The following is a 19,268-nucleotide window of genomic DNA, read 5'->3' on the forward strand; positions in this document are numbered from 1 at the left end:
AATGTATTTTGTGGGAAGGTACCAAATCTAGAAAGGGAAACAGTCTTAAGTGTCACGTGTGCCCGACAGATATTTTCATTCTTTTAAATGGCTAGTATGTGAGACATAAAACACATCCTTGAGATCAAATTATTTTATTTTATTTGCTTGTTTGGATTTATTCTCCATCTTTTGTGACAGTCTCAGGGTGGGTTACAAGAAAGGCCATGATAAAATCCCATAAAGCCACTATAAAACCAATCCTAAAACCATACAACATTCTAGGCACTAAAACTCCCACACCAACCACTCCTCAAAGTGGGAGGAGTTTGCAGGAGTTTAAATAAATAAACAAAAATTATTTTAGAATTCTGGCACAGGATGCTCGCCGCAACCCAAAATGGCTGCCACAAGTGGCGGAGCTAACCATAAAATGGCCGCTGCGAGAGGTGGAACCTACAACAAAATACCAGGGAGTGAGGTCCTGCATAATTATAATCGTAACTCTTCAATATTCCAGGCAGAAGCTGTGTTTAATAGGCTATTATTTAAAACATTGTCTTGCATACACACAGCTTCACTGTGCGAGTGCAGGTAAGATTTTTGTGCTGTGGTGGGCAGCACAGACCATCAGATCTCCAACAGCTAATTAGAAGCCCTGCTGGTAAAAGCCCCCATCTTAGTCCTGTCCACTTTCTAAAAACAGGGGGTGGTGGGTACCTCATTGGGGAACTCTCTAGTAAGGAGACTTCCTTGCTATATATGGGGGAAATGCGGCTGGCCTCCACTCGGGCCAGGGCCTTTTCAGCCTTGGCCCCTGCCTGGTGGAACACTCTTCCTCCAGCTGTCTGGGCCCTGCGGGATCTTGGTGAATTCCGCAGGGCCTGTAAGACTGAGTTGTTCCACAGGGCTTTTGGAGTGTCCAGCCGCTGACCGAGGTGCCCCTTCTATTCTATTCCTCCAGTTTCGGAGTCCCCCTGTCATTTAGGGGACCCACTTCTGCTTCCCCCTCCTTGGGAGGGATTAATCAGGGTTATTGCTGACGCCATTTTTACTGAATTTACCGCTGTGTTTTAAATTCTTAAATTTAAATTTTAATCTAATGGTTTTTTTTGTTTGTGTATATTGTATGTAGAATCTATGTTGTGCAGCGCCCAGAGCCCTCCGGGGGTTGGGCGGTATAAAAATCCCATAAATAAATAAAAAAAATAAAAAAATGAATGTCTTAACTATAGTTGAGGACAGCAGTGGGTTATGCTTCCAATGGTGTGGACCTCCCTTTCCCTTCCTTCCCTTTCCCTCCTTTTTGTCCCTCCTTTCTATTTTGAGGATTCGAGAGGATTCGAGAATAGGACTGGGACATGCAGAAGTTCCATCAGGATTTATTTATATCTGTCTGTCTGTCTGTCTATACACACACACACATACAGGTTTTAGAGCATATATGTTATTATGTATATTATAATCGTATATTTCATATTTTATGATGTATTTTATTTTATGAATTAAGACACCCTTAGTCTGCTATAGTTGGGAGAGTCTGGTATAAATTAATATAATAATTTATACCCTACTCGCCCTCTGCGTTCGGCAGAGGCAAATTTACTGGTGGTCCCCGGCCCCTCTGTGATGCGGCTGGCCTCCACGCGGGCCAGGACCTTTACGGCCCTGGCCCCAGCCTGGTAGGGAACACTCTTCCACCAGCTGTCCGGGCCCTGCAGGATCTCGGTGAATTCCGCAGGGCCTGTAAGACTGAGTTGTTCCACCGGGCCTTTGGAGCAACCAGCTGCTGAGTATGGCGCCCCTGTTCGATTACATCAAGATTACATCCTCCTATGGAGGAGTTCAGTTGCTCCCTAGGGGAGGGTTTTAAAGAAAGGATTTACCGAGTGCCTTTTATTATGATATTACCGCTGTTTTAATGTAATTTAGTATATTTTAATGTTGGAGCTTTATGGGTTGTTGTTGTTTTAATTGCATGGTTTGCCTTCTTATTTGTTTGTATTAATTTGTTGTGCACTGCCCGGAGCCCCTTGGGGACGGGGCGGTATAGAAATCGAAATAAATAAATAAATAAATAAATAAATAAATAAATAAATAAATAAATAAATAAATAAATAAATAAATAAATAAATAAATAAATAAATAAATAAATAAATAAATAAGAGAAGATTCACATTGGTTGCTGGTCAACGTAGGGTGAAGACAGAATGGCACTTTAACATATGCTGAATAACTCACTTTCAATCCACCTCCAATGCACTTTAGCGACAGTTTGAAAGTGGATTGCCACTGCATTATTCAGCATACGTGAAAGCACCTAGAAGTAACAACAAGAGTGATGGGAATGAACATGCACTCTCACTGCAGCCCATTCCTTATCCGGGTGTGTATTCCTTTTTCTTTCCAGGGAACTGGCTAAAACGCTCATCCCTTTCTGGTCTAGCAGATGGCGTCGAAGATCTTCTGGATATCAGCTCTGTAGACCGCCTGTCTTTCATCAGGCAGAGTTCCAAGGTAGACAAGTGTCACTAGACTAGTTGACTGATAAAGAGTTAGAATGTATTGTCGAAGGCTTTCACGGCCGGATTCAACTGGTTCTGGTGGGTTTTCCAGGCTGTGTGGCCATGGTCTGGTGGACCTTGTTCCTAACGTTTCGTCTGCATCTGTGGCTGGCATCTTCAGAGGTGTATCACAGAGAAAAGTCTGTTTCACACTGTGTCTAAGTGAGAAGGGAAAGTTTAGTGGGGTATATTGTCCATGTCCCAGGGTGGGGAACCAATCATTAAGTGTTTGGGTGGAACTTGCTATGCACTTCTGAAGATGCTAGCCACAGATGCAGGTGAAACGTTAGGAACAAAATCCACCAGACCACAGCCACACAGCCCGGAAAACCCACCAGAACCAGAAAGAATATTTATTGTGTCTTCAATGGGATCTGCCTGCCTTTAGATAGTACACTGTAGTAATCATTCCCCTGAATTTCTCTGTTCAAATCCCTGATGCTAGAGTTTTTCAGCCTTTGGGTCAGGACAAAAGTATGTCCGAAACCTTTGAAGTGGGTCGTGGGCCAGCCCACCCTATCGTTTGCCTCTTCCCTTGTCATTACTCTTTTTTGTATTTCAGGAACCAAAACCTGACCCTGAAAACAGTATCTTTCATGTCATGCATAAGATGGCTTCCCCCCCACCCCCCTTCATTACATGTTCATGTTGACCAAGTAAAATGTGTCCTGGTGGTTATTTGAGTGAATTTCTCAAAATCTCAGGGGAGATCAGAGGGAATCATGGAGAAGTGAGGGTGGTCAAAGGCTGTAATCTAACTTCCGTGTGCAAAGGAGCATTGTCAGAATGCCGGTTGCTTGAGCTTCATAATGGGAACAGCTACAACCTTTGTGCGATGTTTGTTTTTTTCTCAGAAACATCTGGTTAGCCTCTGGAGGAAATGGGATGCTAAACTAGATTGGTGCCAAGATCATTGTTTTGTCTATGTGTTCGTAAAGTGTTGTCTAGTCACACAGCCCACTTTTCATGACCCCAGCAAGGGGCTTTCAAGGCAAGTGACAAGCGGAGGTGCTTTGCCATTGCTTTCCTCTGCAGGGCCTTCCTTGGTGGTCTCCCAGCCACGTACTAATCCTACTTTAGCTTTAAAAAGAGCGTGGACAGATTTATGGAGGAGAAGTCAATCTATGGCTACCAATCTTGATCCTCCTTGATCTGAGATTGCAAATGCCTTAGCATACCAGGTGCTCAGGAGCAGCAGCAGCAGAAGGCCATTGCTTTCACCTACTGCATGTGAGCTCCCAAAGGCACCTGGTGGGCCACTGCGAGTAGCAGAGTGCTGGACTAGATGGACTCTGGTCTGGTCCAGCAGGCTTGTTCTTATGTTCTATTTAGCTTCTGAGAACTGAGATGCAAAGGAGTTTCTGCCATTTCCTTCCTCTATAGAGTCTTCCTTGGTGGTCTTCCTTCCAAGTACCAGTGTTGCTTAGCTCGTGAGACTGATGAGATCGGGCTGTACCAAGCTGTCTTCCCTGCCATAGTTTGCCAAGGGTGACAAAAAGACAACCTTGGACCAGCTCTGGATGGCTCATCATGCTAAGTAAATTTGGACAAGTGGGTCACCATACCAAAAAAGTTGGAAACCTCTGCCTTATGCAATATCCAGGGACATATGGATTCCCTGCTCAACAAGGCCATCTCTCAGTTCTGTAGAAAACAACTACAAAGTGATGCCAATACCTGTTGAATACAGCATGAGGAGATATCTGAGTGGGCTTGGAGGCTTTGGATCTGAACTTTCATTTTCAGACCCCCAGATCATTGCTAGCTGAATAAAACATCTGGGGGTAAAAAATGATGGGCAACTTCATGGAGGAAACCATTTTTATTTCCTGCCTCAAAACCTTTTAAATGAATTGTGCGGAAAGGGCCACGGTCTCTGCTGAGACTAGTAAGTTTATTGGTTTTATTCCTGCCTAAATGTGTCCTGTCTAATTCTTGCACCCTACTTAATAAACTTTTCATCAGCATTTTCTTTCTTGTTGCTTCAATACAAATTCAACGGATGCTTCAGGTACCTCACATCTGGTCAGGCAACCAAGCCTACCTGATAGGGCTGGTTAGCTGCCTTGTTCCCAACTTTGTAGTAGGGCTGGAGTTCCGATAACTAAGATTTCCTTGGCTTAAGGGCGTTGCACACCCTGCTATCCCCTTGGCATTACGCCAAGGTACAGTAGAGGGATAGTTACTGTCAAAAGGTTGCAAATCTTGGTTATTTTGGCGTTGATATTTTTTTCACAGCACCAAAACAAAATAATTAATGGGATGGGGCTACATACCATAAGCAATGTCTTCCTCTTCCTCTTCCTCTTCCTCTTCCTCTTCCTCTTCCTCTTCCTCTTCCTCTTCCTCTTCCTCTTCCTCTTCCTCTTCCTCTTCCTCTTCCTCTTCCTCCAGGTGAAATTCACGAGTGCAGTGAAGCTGTCCGAAGGAGGCCCAGGTAGTGGTTTGGAGAACGGGAGGGAAGAAGAGGAGAATTTCTTCAAGCGTCTTGGTAAATGGCGCACCTGCCGAAGAAATCCATCCAAGCTCCATCACACAGAAGAAAAAGATGGTTAGAAATCAGGGTTCTGTTTCTTCAGTCCTTTTTACTTTCTGCTTCTCCTTCCACCCCAACCTTCCCTTTAACCTTCTTTTTTTTAAAAAAAAAGAAAATTACTTTTTCCCTCTCAAAATGTCCCTGTTCCTCTCCGACTCTTCATACCTTGTAGCATTTTCCCTTCCCCGTTTCTTCCCGTACCACTTTGATTTCGATGAAACCCTAACCAAGAAGCGATAACCGAAAGCTGATATGGCTCGACAAATTAATCAAAAATCACATTTGAAATTCCAAAAAATGAAATTCTTCAACTTTGGGGGGGGTGGAATAGAAATTATTATATTGACGGAAAGATCTGGTCCCAAACATATTGTGCTATTTCACTCTTTGCTGTGAAATAAACGAGCCCCCTAGCTTTTTATTTCCTGTTGTTCATCTTCTGCCATTGCCTGTAAACCTCAGCACTGATGAAATGGAAAACCCTATACAAAATGTGATTTAATTATCTCTTTTCTTCTGTGTTTGCATGTCGTGTGTCACCATCCCATTACCTCTATGCTGTCCCACACTCTGTGCAAAATTTCTGGTAATACTTAATCTGTTCTCGGAGATATACAATTAGCTGTCGTGATGTTTTTTTTTAAAAGCACTAAGATATGAAAAAAAATATGTCCTTTCTCTATATTGAAGGGATCAGAATGTTACGCTTCCAACTGTTTTATAGTCATGGGGCTGCAGAGTCGCTTGTCGCCAAGGAAACAACCTTGTTGTGACATTTCTGTACAGGAATGCTTCATCCCACCCCAATGAATCCTGTTCCTTCTGTATTTTTCATAGCACTCATGTGATGAGACATTGTTTATTACCTTGTCAAAAATGGACGTGGCATCACTCCATCTGCATCTGTACCGTTCCTTCATCACATAATACTTTTTTATAAAGGAGGACGCTGTCTTTAGAACCAATGATAACACCCAAACAGTGCCCTGTATTGTCATCATCAATGGCTATTGAAAGAAGAAGTGATTGAGTTCTTTCTGGTTCTAATGCAGCTGGATGTTCTTCAGTGTACCCGGGAAATATATGACCTTCTTGTTTCCTTTTTCCGCTTGCCGCAATATCACAAACTACTGTTGGAAATCTACTGAGTTTCAGGGATGTTTGTTGATGTGGTCCTAGGCAGGTGTGCCGCTGATTGATCCTAACCGCCCTTGATGTTCCTCTTGTGGCTAAACATGGATGTGTCATTTGATACCTGGTCTGGAACTTGATTCCTGTACTGGTTGCAAGATTGGACTACAAAAAGCCCCCATTTTGGCCAGTTCACACATTTTAAGTGCCTCATTTCCTCCTGTCCCACTGGTGGACTTTAGTATACATGGCCCAGGATATACATTTCACACTGTGAATTTAATTTCCAAATACATGTGAACCTGATTTGGATCAGGGTCACAGCATGTGGGGAGAGAGTGCATAAGACTCTCCAACCTACCATTTTCCCAAAGGGAAGTGGTTCCAAAGAGCTGCTATTTGCCCACTGGGAAAACCTAAATCCCTTGATTACCTTAGTGGGGTAAGTATAAAGAAGAAGAGTAATAGTAGTAGTAGTAGTAGTAGTAGTAGTAGTAGTAGTAGTAGTAGTAGTAGTAGTAGTAGTAGTAGTAGTAGTAGTAGTAGTAGTTTGGATTTATATTCCCCTTTCTCTCCTGTAGGAGACTCAAAGGGGCTTACAATCTCCTTGCCCTTCCCCCACCCACAACAAACACCCTGTGAGGTGGGTGGGGCTGAGAGAGCTCAGAAGAACTGTGACTAGCCCAAAGTCACCCAGCTGGCGTGCGTGGGAGTGCACAGGCTAATCTGAATTCCCCAGATAAGCCTCCACAGCTCAAGTGACAGAGCAGAGAATCAAACCTGGTTCCTCCAGATCAGAATGCACCTGCTCTTTACCCCTACGTCACTGCTGCTCCTGAACAAGTGAACAAGTCTGCTGTTAACCACTATACCACATGAACAAGTGTGGTGTACTCATCTCCTGTTAGCTCCCATCGGAAACAATGGGGGATAGGGCACTTCCTTTGGGGGTCCATAACTTTGCCCCTCAAAACCAAATTTCACCAAACTCAACTGGCATCATCAGGAGAATACCCTGAAATTTTGGTGCCACTTGCAGGCACAAACGTGAAAAAACACCCAAAAAACCCCCCAAAAATCAGACAGACCCGAATTTTTCATGTATAACCGAATATTCGGGTATATCCGAATATATTATTTGTTTTATTTGGGTATACAGATAATTTTATGCTCAAATAAATCTGAATTTCTAGGGTATTGACCAAGCCTACTTAAGACTGTTAGAGAAGTATCCAGAAGACCCGGATTCAAATCTCTGTTTGTGCCATGGAAGCTTTCTGGGTGACTTGGTGCAAGTCACACTTTCTCAGCCTATCTGAGACCAGGATAAAAGGCAGGGAGTAAATGTAAATAACAGAATACCTTATCTCACAGGATTATTGTGAGGCTGAAATGAAGCAGAAGAGAATGGTGTAAACTGCTTTAAGACCCCGTTAAGGAGAAAGGTGGGTTATAAATGAACAAAACAAACACACATACAGCAGCTCTCTAGAGCTGTTTCCAGTTAAGAAAGTGCTGTGTGCCCTCTGTTCCTGATTCAAATTAAAGCGACACTCACCTTGAAATTAAGTTATCAGCATGGAACTCCCAGACTCCTTGTGGTAGCCACATAGTAGACTGGAGGACTGTAATGTAGACCTTGGCTGTCCTGTTTTCTGTCATAAATTTGCTAGGTGGCCATAAGCAAGCCTTCTTTTCCAAATGTCATATTCCCTTCTGCAACATGGGGGTGAAAGTGACATCATTGAATTTTAAAAAGTGAAAGCATGTGAAGAGCTCTGAACACCACCAGTATTACATAAATGTTCACTCCTATGATAAAGAATCTGGCCATGAGTGATTGTGGACATGATTCTAACAACAATGAAGCTCGTATTTGTAGCATTAATATTTCAGTTTGTGGTATAAGCTTTTGGCAACAGAAAGGGGCAGACTAATCTCGCCTCCCCCCCAAGGGGCGCAAAGACGCCGCTTTCAAATACGCTTTTGGAATACGCCAGCTTCCACCCGTTGATGAGCGAACGGCAGTGGGTGGAAGCCGGCATATTCCCTGCTTCTTACCCAAATGGCTTCTTACCTGCTCCGTCGCTGCAGCCGTCACTCTGGCCATGGGGGTGTGTCCCCTGGCCTCCTCAGAGCGACAGAAGTCAGGAAAAGGTAAGAACCCATTAGGGGGGCTTCATGGCTGTGCAGAGCCTGCTCCCCCAGTTGCGCAACCTGTTCACATGAACGGCCCCTGGGCTTGCATCGGCATGAATCATGCAGCCCCACAAATCTGGCTGTGCGGAAACAGCCTGAGACAATTCCCCTCCAGACTGAAGAATGTCCAGTCTCCCATTCTGGCCTCTCCTATAGATTCTTTAAATCCCAACTGCCCCCAAACAAAAACAACACATTAAATATTGGTAGCATGTGAGCCATGAGCTCCCTAAGGGTCTCCTTATTGGAAACCTGTCAGACCAAGTCTGTATTTATTTACAAAGTAATTTATTTGGATTAGTAATCCAACCAGGTTTTGATAAATTATATTCTTAGTCTCTGATTTAGCTCTCGGTGTATCAATCTCTCCATCTAAATCCTGGCAGAACATATGGACTTTGTCTATGAAATATGCAATGATATTTTCCTTTTCAGGAAAAACCAAAACTAGCAATATATAGGGTGCTGAGTTCTCTTTAGACTTCAGTAAAATCAGTTGGATGAATGCACCTTTGCACAGAAATAAAGGTATTCAGAATCTTCCCCAGGCACATCCAGATGGCTGTCGGCTGACAATATGATGTCACTTCCAGGAAAACCCAGAAGTGATGTCACACCTCTCAAGTTCTGGGCACTGAGATAGTATTATCTTCTGGTAAGTCACTATGTATCTAAGCCATGCTGAAGCAGACCCTGAGATATTTAACAGATGTCACGGGTGCGGTCACCATGCCCTGCGGACAGTCTTCATTCATGTCTCAATCCTCATTTCAGGCCTCCGCGAGGATAAATAGATGAAACCGCACATGCCAGTATTTTGTTTAATCCCATGTTATGTTTAAACTCTTGTGTGGCCCTTGTCTTCCCCCCGCCCTCCCTCTCGTTCTCTCTTTGACCCCCCTCAAGGCTGCCAGACCTATGATGATCACCAGGCTTCCAACCAAGATGGAGGCAAGTCCAAGAATGTTGTGAACCTCGGAGCGATACGGCAAGGCATGAAGCGCTTTCAGTTTCTCTTAAACTGCTGCGAACCTGGAACTATACCTGACGCGTCTATCCTGGCGGCTGCTCTTGATCTTGTAAGTCGCCGCGTGAATTCTTATGAATACTGTTCACAATAGGTCTGCCGATCTCCTGATGGAATCATCTCCAGGTGACACAGATCAGTTCCCCTGGGAAAATAACAGCTTCGGGGGGAGACATTTGTGGCATTATGCTCGTTTTTCATCTCCTCGAACCCTGTCCTTCCTAGGCTGTACTCTAGCATTGCCTACCTGGAGATGTCTCGCTATTACAATTAATCTCCAGATGACCAAGATCAGTGTCCACGGAGAAAATGACTGTGTTGGAGGGTGGATTCTGTGGCATTATACCCTGCTAAGGTCCCCCCTCACCAATCCCCACCCTCCTCAGATCCCAAAATCTCCAAGTATTTCCTAACCCAGAGCTAGCTGCTCTACTCTAGTCCCCACTCCAGCCCCAAATATCCAGGAATTTCCTAACCCAGAATTGGCAACCCTGGCTCACAACCAGTAATTTAGTAGCACACAGTCTGGAATATCCTAAGGCCATGGTGGCGAACCTTTGGCACTCCAGATGTTATGGACTACAATTCCCATCAGCCACTGTCAGCATGGCCAATTGGCCATGCTGGCAGGGGCTGATGGGAATTGTAGTCCATAACATCTGGAGTGCCAAAGGTTCGCCACCACTGTCCTATCCCATTCATCACGTAATACATGTGTGATGGGAGGGGAAAACAGAACTAAAAGTGTACTAGAATTGCCGAGAAGAATTACACGTTATCCCTCTGCGAGTATAAACATGGATAGATTTGATTTAAGTCTAATGAAAATAGCGCTCGTAGTGTTTAGATTTCCTAAGGCTCTCGGTTTCACAAGAAGGCCGTTTCCTATGCATCCCTCTGCAAATGCCTCACGGCCGTAATTTTAAGAAACAATATGCACAGTTCTGATTGCCTTAATTCTGAGGAGTTCAGCTGAAATTATGAATAATGAAAGCAAACCATAGCTGCCTGTAGTTACTAGCTGGGAAAGCAGGGGCGGGTGCGGGGGATGGGGGTGGGAGAGACTTCAAGGCAATCTGGTTTATGTCTTATTTATAGCATGGTAATTTATGGATTTGAGGACTACACCCGCTAAGCCCAGCACAGATTGCAATTCAATCCCTTCGGCCACTGGAACAAATTTATCCAGCTTGCTTTCCGCTCATCTCATTCACCACTGGAGAACTCCTTTCCTCTCGATAGTCTTACAGGCATTGCTGTTCAAAACCGCACTTCGTATTCAAAACATTTTGCATTGCATGATCTGCATGGTGTGTTTTGATAGGTCGACAGGCACATGTTTATGTTTCTCTAACGTACTCAATTCTGTTCAATGTGTTATGGACAGTTAAAAACCTACTTCTTGGAGCTGGGTTCTAGCAGAGGGTGTCAAAGTAAGCATGAACCTGTTATTTTTGCTTCCGCCCACTACATTGTGGTGCAGTCGTGTCTAGGGTTGCCAACTTCTAGGTAGGGCCTGGAGATTTCCCATAATTCAGAGTTGGCTGCCCAAGGTTGTGTCCAGTGGACCTCTTCTGTGAATGTATTTGCTGTTCTGCTAATGTGATTGTATATGGTGGATTCTGCGCAGCGTAAATATAACGTCTTTAGGATGTTATAAAAAGATCCGTTTTGGCATTTTGTGTTCCCACAGCACAAGAGAACACAGCCAAAGCAGATATTTTTCCCACCTGCTGCATGGAGCTCTTGTCAGTTTCACAGTGGTGTTTGCCATTTTGTGTGAATATCCACGGAGTTTCCCCATGGAAGTTTCCTCTGCTTGCAGCTTATCTGTTGTGTATTTCACTGTAAAAAGTAGATGAATAAAGTTTGTTTAACCTAGCGATACCATGCATGTGTCATTTCCCCCCTTTTTTGTTTTGAGGGGGCTGTCTGTGAAGCTATGGCAACAGATATGTGCACATGTTGCAGCTTCTTTAATCACGTCACTGTAGGTTCACAGATGGCCCTCTCAAAACAAAAGAAAACACGACACGTGCACGGGGTTGTTAGGCTAAACAGACTTTATTCATCTCCTTCTTACAGAGAAATAGCAAACAGATGAGCTGCAAGCAGAGAAAACTTATGTGGGGAACCTTAGCAGATAGTCTCTTGCAGCACACAAAATGGTGGACGCAAGTGGCAGAAATAAAAGTGAAAGATGTGGGTGATAGAAATAAAGTGTTTTCTGCCTACTGGTGTTTGCTCGGCAGGCATAAATCATCCTCAACCTGCGTTGGGGAGAAAATATCACTACTTTAGCAATCTTTGAACAACCTGGGTTGAGAGAAATTGAACGGGCTGAACTTGTTTGGGGGGAAGAGAGCTGTGCAAAGTTCTTTCCCAAAACGCTATCTAAAAACATTATATATGTGCTTTGCGGAATCCACCAATGTGTCCCCTGAAGTACCTTGTCATAAGAAATCCTTGCCTCATCAGAACATAGGTTTCTATTATTGCCAGACATTCTGCTAGCACCTGACAGGTAGTATAGTGAAGGAAGTATTACCACTGGTGCTTTCATTTGCCCAGATAGTAACTTTTTACCTTGCATGCCATTACAGGCTTTTGCTGATGGTTCTCCTTCATTTCTGTATTTTAGTCCTAAACTAATTAAAGGTAGAAAGTTTCCAAGAACATTATCTTTATTTAAGCGTCAACACTGCAAAAAGACTCCTCCCCAGCCCACATGACAAACAGCGCAATCCAAAGCTACCATTGTCAACATTCAGGTGAGGTCTGGAATTCTCCTGAAATTGCAACTGATTTCCAGTTCCCCTGGCAAAAGTGCCAGCTTCAGAGAGCAAACTCTATAGTATATCACAGATTCTATGTGAAATCCTTCTCCATATCTCCCCTGCCCTAAAGACAGTGCCCCCAGATATCCAGAAATTTCCAAGGCTGGACCTGGCAAGTCTAAGGTCGTTTCCCCATTTACCTGCTGCTGTGCGCTACTCTCCCCAAGTAGCGCGGGGTCCCCCAGCACTCCCCACTACAGGGGTGGCAACAACGCAGCCGCCCCGATGCTGCCGCTGTCGCGCCCCCTCAGCGCGTGTCATTCCTGGCGCTCCTCAAAACGGTGCCTTTTGATGACCCCACGCAGAGCGCAGGGTCGTGGGGAAGCTCAGGAGCGCACCAGAAATGACGCGCACTGGGAGTAGCGTGCAGCAACCTTTGGTCGAGGTAAGTGGGGAAACGCCCTAAGAGGGCCCCAGTTAGGCCCAATTTTGGAGCATGGTTTGTGTGCCCATTCTTGCCTCCCTCTCTCCAGGCATTGTAGGGTGCTGTCTTTCGAGAGGAAGGGAAAGGAGCTTGTAAGCCACATTGAGTCTCCTCACGGGAGAGAAAGGTGGGGTATAAATCCAAACTTCTCCTCCTTCTCCTCCTCCTCCTCCTCCTCCTTCCCCCAGTTCTCCTTTCTGCCCCCACCAAAATGTACTCCATGTTGCTGGATATTTCTTAATTTTTTTGTACAGAGACTCAAATAGCATCAGTTAAGCATCAAAAATATTTTGTGTATGTTGTAGGGTTGCAAGCCTCCAAATGGAGTTTGGGGATCTCCCGGAATCTTAACAAATCGCCAGACTATAGAGATCAGTTCACCTGGGAAAGATGGCTGCTTTGGAAGATGGGCTTTATGGCATTATAACCCATGGAAGTCCTTCCCCTTCCCAAACCCATCTTTCCCAGGTTCTGTGCTCAAAATCTCCAGGCATTTCCCAACCCAGAGTTGTCAGCCCTAACAATCTGAAGAACATTTTCAGTGGCTGGCTGAGATAGGTGAGTATAAAGGGGGGAATTCTTCTAATTCAAGAAGGAAGTAGGCCCCACATGTCAGGTCAGCTCCTGGAAATTTCTGGAGATTTGGAGATGGAGCCAGGAAGGGCAAGGATCTTGGGGATGGGGGGAGTACAGCACCACCCTCTAAAGCAGGCGCGTAGCTGCGAGGGGGACATCCGAGGCAGCTTGTCCCGGGTGCTGCCATTTGCAGTCACGTGGGGTGGCAGGGCCGGGGGCATGGTGGGTGCATTTCAGGGTGTGTCAGGGGGGTTTCAGGGTGGGGCGAGGCATGGCAGGGAGGAAGCGCATGTGCAGGCAGCAGTGGCGTAGGAGGTTAAGAGCTCGTGTATCTAATCTGGAGGAACCGGGTTTGATTCCCAGCTCTGCCACCTGAGCTGTGGAGGCTTATCTGGGGAATTCAGATTAGCCTGTGCACTCCCACACACACCAGCTGGGTGACCTTGGGCTGGTCACAGCTTCTTGGAGCTCTCTCAGCCCCACCCACCTCACAGGGTGTTTGTTGTGAGGGGGGAAGGGCAAGGAGATTGTAAGCCCCTTTGAGTCTCCTGCAGGAGAGAAAAGGGGGATATAAATCCAAACTCCTCCTCCTCCTCCTCCTCCTCCTCCTCACTCTCCCTCCTCCTCACTCTCCCTCCTCCTCACTCTCCCTCCCTCCCTCCTCCTCCTCCTCTTCTTCTTCTTCTTCTTCTTCTTCTTCTTCTTCTTCTTCTTCTTCTTCTTCTTCTTCTTCTTCTTCTTCTTCTTCATGCCCTAGGCACAGTTCCCCCTCCCTTCCTCACTGCTTTAAAACCTCAATTTTCTCCAGAGGAACTGATCTCTGTAGTATGGAATTCTGGGAGATCTCCAGGCCGTATCTGAAGAGTAGCCCCCCTCGACTAAACCAGTAAGCCACAAGCACAACGCAAGAGTCTTTTTTTCAAATTAAAACAAATGGAAACTTCATTTTCTGAAAATTTGGATTGTTTCCTGCTTAACCTAACACAAATAAAAGGTTAAAAGAGCCTACCAGCCCCCAGGTGACAATAACTGGGCAGGCTGGGTCCCACCTTTTAAAATTACTCCTTCAAACCCATGTACTGTTTTGTTGAACATTGCCTCAGGCTGGTCTCAGGCAGCATAAATATTTTCTGAGCAAATTAATAACTTTTTAAAATCCCCATAGAATAGGGGGTGGGTGGAGAATACTGAGTCTGCGGCTCAAGTGAGATTTAAACACAGCCTTTGTCAACTGGCCGAGTGTTGACTAGAAAGCGGGGAAAGTTGGCAGTGGCTTTTTCCTCACGCAACTTTTAAAACGTGTCCAGGCAGGAAATGAAACATTTCCCCTGTGGAGTTCTGCACCATTTTTCCCTTCTTTGGTTTCTGGAACGTTTTATTTCCAGCCTGAAAACTTTTTTTAAAATCTTTTTTAAAAATCTGTTTGAAACGTTTTCAAGCTGACTTCTCTCGCTGTGCGATCATCTTTAAAAGGTTCCCGTTGCCATTTTCCACACCTCTGTGCCCTAGCTCAGCTTCTTCCTTGGCACCATTTTTACACATATATGTGTGTAAAAAAATATAATAAGGTATTGGACCCAACAAGACTTTGCCCTAAAAAGTATTCCATTGGAAGCATTCACCCTGTGAGAATAATGCAGCTGTGTTTTGCTTTGTTTTCTGTTGACAGTGGAAGTGGTAACCTGTGATTCTTTTCAGCTATGCATCGCCTGGCTGATTCATTTCTCCCCATTTGTGGTGTGTATTTCTCTGTGGTGTGAGTTCATCCTTATCCATTTCTGTCACACGCCTTCATCTCTCTCTTGCTGCTGCTTCAGATTGCTCATGGCGTCAGGTAAGCTACGGCAGGGTATTGGCACAATACTCTGACATTCAGCATGCAAACCTTTTCCCTCAGGTTTATAGCATTTCCCTCAGGTTTAGAGCATTCCAAGAACAGGCCAAGAGGGCTTTGCCTCAAGCACGTCTCTATTGTCTGAGGAAAGTCTTTCACACAAAATCCTGCTGAAACGAAGTGACCTGGCTAGGCCACCCAACCCTTTTGAGCCACTGGAGTGAGGAACCTTTGGAAAAATCACCAATATCTGTGTTGTATAGGCTATGATACATTCTGCAGCAGTGTTTTTTTCAAGATCTGGGGTCCCCCGCATGACATAAGAGGGTACCATGACCTATCCTGGTGGCCACCAAGTGTTTTCAAAAAGTGGGCAGGGCAAGTGGGGCTTTTGCTCCACAAGGTTTCTGATGGACCACTGTTGAGTTGATTGGTTGTGCAGATCTTCAAAACATTGGCATCAACTGTCAACACAGCACAAGGATCTTCACTGTGTGACAGAAGGTAAGCAATGGCAGCCATTTTGTGGTTGGTTCTGGATCCTTCCGGAATCACTTTGTGGCAGCCATTTTGTGTCTGTGCCCATGAAGTGTTTCAGAATTTCTTTTTGAATTGACACCAGTGTTGTGGTTATGTTACCGCGATTTGCCAGGTAACAATAAGTGATTTCAGCTCAGCAACTCAATGAGGCGCAGGAAGCAGGCGTTTCTTCAAAGCAAAAGGATTTTATTGCAGGTGGTGGTCACAGCTCGGTCAGGAGGGAATCGCGCTCTTGCAACGAAGTGCAAGAACTTTTATTCCCAAACTTCAAAGTGGGCAAAGGGGAGGCGCCCCAAAACACCAATAATGAAACAAGCAGTTTTACAAATCAGATACAGTTACACTTTTCTGAATGGGAAACCCAAAATCTCGCTGTCAGGTGTCTTCCCGCGGGATTTTGCCATGGTCCTGAAAGGAGAGCAGATAGAGTCAATTGTCCGTGAAGTCCAGATGGGCTTACCGCCACACCCAGCTATCTCCTATCAGGTGGCTGCGCTTGTCAGGGATGCCCTAAGGCTCCCACTTCCCATGCTGTTACAAAGAAAAGTTCAAACTGTCCAATGGAAGTTCCTGCACGTCTCCCAATGGCTGGGAGACCTTTGGGTGATGGCTGCAGATTCGATTTGTTAATCCAAAGAGGGTTGTTGTCCTTATCAAAGAGTCAGCCGGGCGTTGGTCTGAGCTGCATTCCAGAGCCAGCTTCCATGTCCCTTAATATCGGACCTTAACTGGCTATTGCTTTTACTAACAGACACAAATTTCAAAAATAACATTTCTAACTTAAACACTAGGGAAACCTTAAAGGATAACACATGTACATATACTTATAAGCAAGACTTCACAAGTACTTATTGGCATGGCTTCCTTAAATCTAACAAAAACAAAACCTTAAACTAACTGAAGAACCTGACTAAACTAACATCCTAGGCTGCGGGCACATCCTAGATTTAACTTAAAAGGAGGCATTTATTACATTCTAAAATAACACAAACACAAGGAAAACCATATAGCATTGGCACAACCGTGCATCTACATTCTTTGGGAATCTTATGAAGGCTTCTGACATACACAGGTCTCCACATCCTGACTATGAGCCAGTGAAGCTTGGTGACTTAACTTCAAAAAAATGTTTTCTCAAAATTCGAATCAGTAACAGTTACTGTTCTGCCTGAAGGCATAAGAGAAAACAGTGTACAGTGTGTGTGTTAGTTAACATGGTTTCTGGCCTGGAAAAATGTCTGTTTGAGAGGTGGACTTAGGATCTCTTTATTCATTTATAGCAGTCTGTATACATTATGGCCTCGAGTCCCTGTCTGAAAGGGAAGAACAAATGAAACGTGCACATCTGTGATTTGAGTCAACCAGGTTTCATAACCGAAATTATCATGACCAAGGAACTGGTCCCAATTACGAGTGTGCTTTAGCGAATATAGACTCAAATACAAATTGTGGCAAATCCCTAGGTTGGGCCATATAGCCATAATTTGTCTTTGACACCTTCATCGCAGGAGGCTCCGAGCTCAAAACAGCTCCCTTGCCTGAAAATCTAAGCCATTCCTCTTGTATGTTTTTGAAAAGTCAGTTCTTAGTCTGTAGCAAAGAGCAGGTGACTGGTCTTGTCGCGCAGTCGGCATTAGCCTACCTGAAGATAATGACAATCTGGATGGAAACAAGTCCGTTATAAATAGATTCAGTTAATATTTACTTGAAATGGGCGATTTATAAAATCAGTACATGTAAACTTATACAATCAGTACATGTAACCAAACTTATCAGCTTGTTGTGATAATTGAAACTATCTTTTTTCATTATCGTACATTGCCGTAAGACATTAGCCAAAAACAGATATCATAGACAGTTCTTAAAATCTAAGCTGTGCTGTCCTCTTGTCAACTGATAAAACTGCACAATATTATCTTTTATATCAGCCTCATTAAAATTGCCTCGACAGAAAATGATTGTGCTTATCAATTCTAAGCCCTATCACATCAACTGATTGTGTTAATTGACAATGCATTTTTTTTGTCACTGCGTTATTTTGTGATGTCTTGCTTTTAACGCCGTTGACTGATATTCTAGGAGGCACCCGTGGTAGCAAGGTCTGCCCTTTTCCTGGAATGTGCACGCTTTGTTCACCGCTGCAACCGTGGCAATTGGCCGGAATGGATGAAGGGACACCATGTGAACATCACCAAAAAGGGTCTATCCAGGGGAAGATCCCCAATAGTGGGGAACAAACGCAACCAGAAGTTACAATGGAACGCCGCCAAGCTTTTTTACCAGTGGGGAGATGTAAGTTTGCATTCTTTCTTCTTTTTTATTCGTAAAACCACCTGTTCAAGAAGCAGTTCTGGTTGAAAAGAAGCAAGCCTTTATTGGCATAGACAACAGTACAACAATAATAAAAAAAATGGTTTAAAAAGCATACACAATACTGGAAATAAATGTTAGGTCAAAGGAAATCTACTGGCGTTTAGGAGTTTCCAGGAGAAAGTCTGCCACTATCTTACAGAGAGAAGGATCAGGGTTGTCCAACAAGTAGTGTAATCTAATTAAATCAGGGAGATGGGGTAAATGTAAAGGAGTAAGATTCACATACTTGGATCTGATTTCCTTGAATCTGAGACAGTGTAGTAATTGGTGGGCCAGAGATTCAACTGAGCCATCGTTACATGGGCACAATCTTTTAGCTTTTTCTTGCTTATTAAATCTGCCATGTAACAAGGCAGAAGAACATAAGAACATAAGAACAAGCCAGCTGGATCAGACCAAAGTCCATCTAGTCCAGCTCTCTGCTACTTGCATAACATTAAACCTGGCGAGAAGGCATAACATTAAACCTGGCGAGCATTATGGCTCTCCTTTGAAAAGCAGTAGGCACACAATTAGCTGTCCGAGCAAGGGACAGATGAAAGCAAGACATTAAAAAGTTATTATTGCTTTGTATTATTTCCAGCATCTCAGACCTTCCGAAGATGTATTGTACATTGTATTGTACGATGCAGATGTATTGTCGAAGGCTTTCACGGCCGGAATCACTGGGGTGCTGTGTGGTTTCCGGGCTGTATGGCCGTGTTCTAGCAGCATTCTCGCCTCTGAAGATGCCAGCCACAGATGCAGGCGAAAAGTCAGGAGAGAATGCTGCTAGAACACAGCCATGCAGCCCGGAAACCACACAGCACCCCAATAAAATGAAGACTTTTAGAGATTGAAGCACAAAATTTTAATAATGCAGTCAATAAGGTTTGTTCCCCTCTGAGACTGAGGATTCCATGTAATGCAAGCCATATCGCCGCATATCTTTATCATCTCCAAAATTCGAAGAGCTTTTTATTTGGTCAGATTCAATACTATGCCATCTGAAATTCTCTATGCAGGACATAAAAATGTAGCATAGATAGTTTGTAAGGCGGGCTGCATTGAAACTACCCAGCATGCTCCATTTTATCGTCCCTTTTATCTGGAAATTTGAACAAAGTATCTAAGCCCTGTTTTGGTAAATAGGAAAGGACTTTCTGATTCTGCAAAGTTGTTCCTTGTCTTGAATAATTCCAACCTTGAAATAAGCGAGAAAGTAGCAAAGTTTTTGCAAGTTGCCATAAAGTTGTGCCAAGATAAGAC

General features: G+C 44.3%; 1 protein-coding gene across 1 annotated transcript in view; it reads left to right on the forward strand.

The window, feature by feature from the left end:
* The window catches only part of UNC80 (unc-80 homolog, NALCN channel complex subunit), a 149,152-nt gene that overhangs the window by 65,551 nt on the left and 64,333 nt on the right, over nt 1-19,268 (forward strand). The window contains exons 20-23 of the mRNA XM_048484443.1: nt 2,390-2,496; nt 4,938-5,034; nt 9,316-9,488; nt 17,727-17,939. Coding sequence (XP_048340400.1) covers nt 2,390-2,496; nt 4,938-5,034; nt 9,316-9,488; nt 17,727-17,939 — 590 coding nt within the window. The remainder of the gene's footprint in view (nt 1-2,389; nt 2,497-4,937; nt 5,035-9,315; nt 9,489-17,726; nt 17,940-19,268) is intronic.

Source organism: Sphaerodactylus townsendi, linkage group LG02 (genome assembly GCF_021028975.2).
Source record: "Sphaerodactylus townsendi isolate TG3544 linkage group LG02, MPM_Stown_v2.3, whole genome shotgun sequence".
NCBI classification, from domain to species: domain Eukaryota; kingdom Metazoa; phylum Chordata; class Lepidosauria; order Squamata; family Sphaerodactylidae; genus Sphaerodactylus; species Sphaerodactylus townsendi.